General features: G+C 47.8%; 1 protein-coding gene across 1 annotated transcript; it reads right to left on the reverse strand.

Annotated features, from left to right (window-relative positions):
• Positions 1–1746: 1746 nt before the first annotated feature.
• LOC105000032 (transmembrane epididymal protein 1-like) lies at positions 1747–3577 on the reverse strand. The gene has a single exon (XM_010855707.1). It carries the CDS (start codon positions 3440–3442, stop codon positions 2555–2557), a length of 888 nt encoding a protein of 295 aa, XP_010854009.1. The 5' UTR covers positions 3443–3577; the 3' UTR covers positions 1747–2554.
• Between the last annotated feature and the right edge of the window lie 1075 nt (positions 3578–4652).

A 4652-nucleotide genomic window follows, 5' to 3' on the forward strand; every position in this document is an offset into this window, starting at 1 on the left:
TTTGCGACACCATGGACCGTAGCGCACCAGGCTCTTCTGTCCATGAAATTTCCCAGGCAAGAATACTGGAGTGGGTTTCCATTCCCTTCTCCAGGGGAACCTCCCAACCCAGAAATTGAACCCAGGTCTCCTGCATTGCAGGAGGATTCTTTTACCGTCTGAGTCACCAGGGAAGCCATCAGTTTTCTGCACCTTTAATTCCTGCTCCTTGCATCAGGCCCAGCATCTGATAAGATATTCACATTTGTTGACTGAGAGATTCTAATTTGGCAGGTGGTTTTTAGCCAGTGTGTGATGTCATTAACATTTTAAGCTTCTTATTTTCAAGCTAAAGGAAGAAGAGTCTTACCATTTTCCTTGAATAAAGGATGCTCTACTAACTGATGGAGAAAAATACTAATTGCCTGGGAAATTCCAAGGACAGAGGAGCCTGGTGGGCTACAGTCCATGCGGTCCCAGAAAGCTGGACATGACTGAGGGACTAACACTTTCACTCTTACTTTTCACTACTAATGGGAAGAGATGTGTTTATCATAAGTCATCCTGAAAGTAAATCTGTGCTGAGTTTTCAGGGAGGGGGCACAGCCACATTTTATGGAGAAAAAAAGAGTAAGAAAAATCTAACTTTTGCATTTTCTCAGTGATAAGTGATCATATGAACACTTGCTATGGCCCCTCTCAAGACTTTATATAAGAGATATAAAGTGGGGGGCCTTGGGAATTCCTTGGTGGTCCAGTGGTTAGGACTCGGCACTATTACTGCTTGGGCCCACAGCCTGGGAACTGAGATCCCACAAACTGAGAGATGTGCCCCCCTCCAAAAAAAAAATAAAGAATGAAGTGAGGGGAACTGAAGTTTAAGGTTTACTAGCTTTGGGGTAAAGTTGACTCTGTTTCTGGGTTTTTAGGTGGGGACACAAGGAAAGATGTTGGCCTTTCCTTAGGTTGGGGAGGAAAGCTGAGGCTGGCCTGGCTCCAGCTGGGGGAAGTCATTTCTCTTTTCTAGACCCAGAGTGTTCCTTCCCTCCAAGCTGCCCTGTGACTTGCCAGACCCCTGCCCCACTTCCATTCCTTCCCTTGTTCCCCTTCTTTGCTTTAAGCCCTATTCCACTGTTTCCAGGGCTCGTCTCCACATTCATGCACCATACTTCTTTAGGGAGTGTCCTGTGATGTTTCAGAGAACAATGTACAGCCCATCTTGCCCTCCATCTGCAAATGCATATCCTTCTCTGTGCTTCATAGAGCCTTTCTGTCTTTGAGTCCAGCACCTCTGACTGTGTGGGTGTGGCAGAATTGCAGCTGCTTCATTGTGTGGGCACTTTTCTCTGTGGTCCTTTCTCTACCACTGTGGTCAGCACCTCCTCCCTTTTTCCTGCCTCTTCAGACTTCCAAATGCTGGCTTTGTCATCTCACATAAGCAGACACGCGCTGTCAAGAGCAGTTTTCTAGTTGTACCCAGAGATAAGTATTTTTATATAGTTTGCTTTCATATATTTCACTGAGGATGTGAAGTTATTAACACCTCCTGCTTCTGGGAGGAGCTCAGTGAGTACAGTGGCTGAAAGTTCTGCAGGTTCCAGGAGCTGGCGTTCTCAGATTCCCTCTCAGCTTGGAGTCCCTGCATCTTCAGAACTGCTGAAGTCATTTGCGCCCCAAGTTTCATGGTGGTCCTTGCCTTCTGCTCCCATCAACTGAAATCTGGGCCTTTTCTTCGATCTCACCCCAGAATCACTCACACAAGACATGTTTATGTGTATCATAGACTTTATTGAAAGACTCTACATAAGCAATGGAGTTTTATGTCGTAGCAAAAACCAAACAACCTAAAATTATACAGATATAATCCTCATTTCTTACACCCACCTTTGGGAATCCCTCCCTCGCCAGACCTTGAGCCCTGCTAACCTGATTGCTGCCCTATCCCCTCATCCCTCATTCCCTCAGGCAGAAGTAGCCTCATCCACTTTAGATGAGAAAACAGTAACAACAAAACCAGCTCTTCTTCCTGCCCCACTTAGTATGCATATGAGTAAAAGACCAAACAAAAACCACCACAATATTGTAATTAGCCTTCAATTAAATTAAATTAATAATTAAAAAGAAATGAAGAAGCAGAAGCCCTCACCACAATGGAAAAACAGAGCTCTCTCCCTGGGACACATTTTACTACTTCAGCTGCAGGTCCACGCAGCTCACACACCAAGCCAGCTCTGCCCTGGACATACAGAGCCCTGCCATGTCCCCAGACACCCTCCATTTTCTTCTATTTCCTCATTTCTTCTCTTCCTCTTGGATCCCAAAAGCTGTCAGAGGAAACCATTACTCCTATTCTCACTTCATGTGAATCCATGATAAGGAACCACACTGGCTAGCAGGAGAGAGACAGGTCTGGAGAGAAGAGGGTGGTAGACAGAAGTAATCTTTGTTCATTTCAGATCAAGGAATGGGACCCCTGCAATGAAAAGCCACAATGCAGAGCCCAGGATGTTCCTGCACGAGGCACACAGCGGGCATCCTCATTACAAAGGGTGAGGTACCAAGATATATTCTATGCCTAAACACCCCCGTCTAGTTGTGGGGCCCCTGCCCTGAACTTCTCGGGCTCTTCGCTGCCCTCATGTAGGGGGCACGGCTGGTACTTGGCACCTGGGACCCTTTTCCAGGAGGAGAAGCGATGGTGCCAGAGGCTGCAGAGGCCATAGATGGCAGCCAGCAGGACAGCCCCCAAGCCCAGGTGCCAGCAGAAGAAGGTGGTGACAAAGGCGAGCTCCACAGGGTCGTCCCTGCTCCAGGGCTGTCCGGAGGGAGGCGCATACATCAGGACGCTTAGATGTAGCAGCCAGTTGCTGAGCACCAGCCCCATCCAGGCCTTGAGCACCCAGAGTGAGGGCTGGTAGGGGACCCAGACCTCGATGATAAGCACTAAGCCGACCAGGAAGACAGGCAGCATGAACAGGGCGTGCACGCGGCTCTCCAGGGTGCTCTTGTTCTCAATGTGGTTTATCAGCAGCAGCACCAGCACGCAGAAGGCCAGCGCCTCCGCCGCTCGCTCCAGCTTCATGTTCTGCCGCGCCTGGCACACCTGGCTCACGATATCCACCACTCCGCTGAAGAGGAAGAACCCGTACATGGTGATGTGCTGCCAGGTGTCCTGGAACACAAACGGCCGCTTCGGGTCCTCCCAGTCCACCATCACCATCCGGTTTGTTCCCGGTGGGTAGAAGAGCTCGGGCAAGATAACGATCAGGGAGAAGACCACCTTCACCACTGCTTCCACAGAAACCAGCTGCCACCACCGGTGCCCTCGCTTGTCTCTTGGGGGCAGAGGAGATTTGAGGAACCTCTGTCCCCGTAGCAGAGCCAAGGACACCAGCACTGAGTAGTAGAGCACTACGATGAGGAACAGCAGCCCTGCAATCAGGTGTCCCCCGAGGGTCCCCATGGTCTGGGTGTGTGCGGCAGGGACACTGGCTGGAGATGAGCAGCGACCTCACCGGCGCTTCTCAGGAGCAAGAGTGGCTGCTTTTGAGCGATGGGGAGATTCTCCTGATCTGGCCGCACCTGTGCTCCCACACAGGGGAAGGTGCCCAAAGCCTCTGAGTCACTCCTGGGTGGAAGTGGCTCTTTTGGAGGCGTGATGGTGCATGTGGGTTGCGCCTCACTCTGTTCCTTGCTTAGATTCTAGGCCTGGGATTTTAACCTTTGCCCCTCACTGTTGGCACGGGTCTGCCCTTTCTCTCCCAGCCTCTGCCCCACCGCTTCACAAGGAGAGGGGAGGGAGACAGTGGGGTGTGCCAGCCAAGAGGGATGGCGGCTGACTCCCTTTTACTGACTGTTTCTTGGTGCCAGGCATGTTACATTTTTTTTCCTCAGTTAAATCTGTCAACAATTCTTTGAGAAAGTTATTACTAAACAAACTTTACAGGTGACATGAAGGCTCAGAGTGGGGAAGGGACCCAGCAGCCAACACAGCAGATTCAGGATGGGACTGGATCCACTCGTTTATCTGCATTGTGACTGAATCGCGGCTCCAACATTTGCAACTCACAGAACGATAAGCAAGTTACTGTCTTCTGGAGCCTCAGTTTCCTGATCTGTAGAATGGGAATAATAATTCCTTTCTGGGTTTCTTATGAGGATTAAATGCAGACATATTTCATTGTGCTTTGCTTTATTGAGGTTTTGCATATATTATGTTTTTTAAACAAACGAAAGATTTATGGTAACCCTGAGTCAAGCAAATCTATTGATGTCATTTTTCCAACAACATTTGCTCCCTTCTTGCCTCTGTGTCACATTTGGGTTGTTTTCACAATATTTCAATTTTTTTGTTATTATTATATCGTTATGATGGCCTGTGATCACTGATCTCTGTAATTGTTTTTCTTAAAGTAATAAAATACTTTTTAATTAGGGTATGCGTATTGTTGTTTTAGACACAATGTTATTGCACACTTAATAGACCATAATATATAGTGTAAATATAACTTTTTTTACATGCACTGAGAAACAAACAAAAACCCATGACATTTTATTTATTGTGATGATCTGGAACTAGACCTGCAATATCTCTGAGGTATCCATGTAGAACAATGTATGTAGAGTGTCTGATCTATAGTAAATACTCAAAAATGACAGGATTATTAGTAACT

This window comes from Bison bison, unplaced genomic scaffold (assembly GCF_000754665.1).
Source record: "Bison bison bison isolate TAMUID 2011002044 unplaced genomic scaffold, Bison_UMD1.0 scf7180017864367, whole genome shotgun sequence".
NCBI classification, from domain to species: Eukaryota; Metazoa; Chordata; class Mammalia; order Artiodactyla; family Bovidae; genus Bison; species Bison bison.

What these genes read in the sequence shown, in the direction of transcription:
- LOC105000032 (XM_010855707.1), bottom strand. Translation starts at nt 3,442, where the DNA reads ATGGGGACCCTCGGGGGACACCTGATTGCAGGGCTGCTGTTCCTCATC.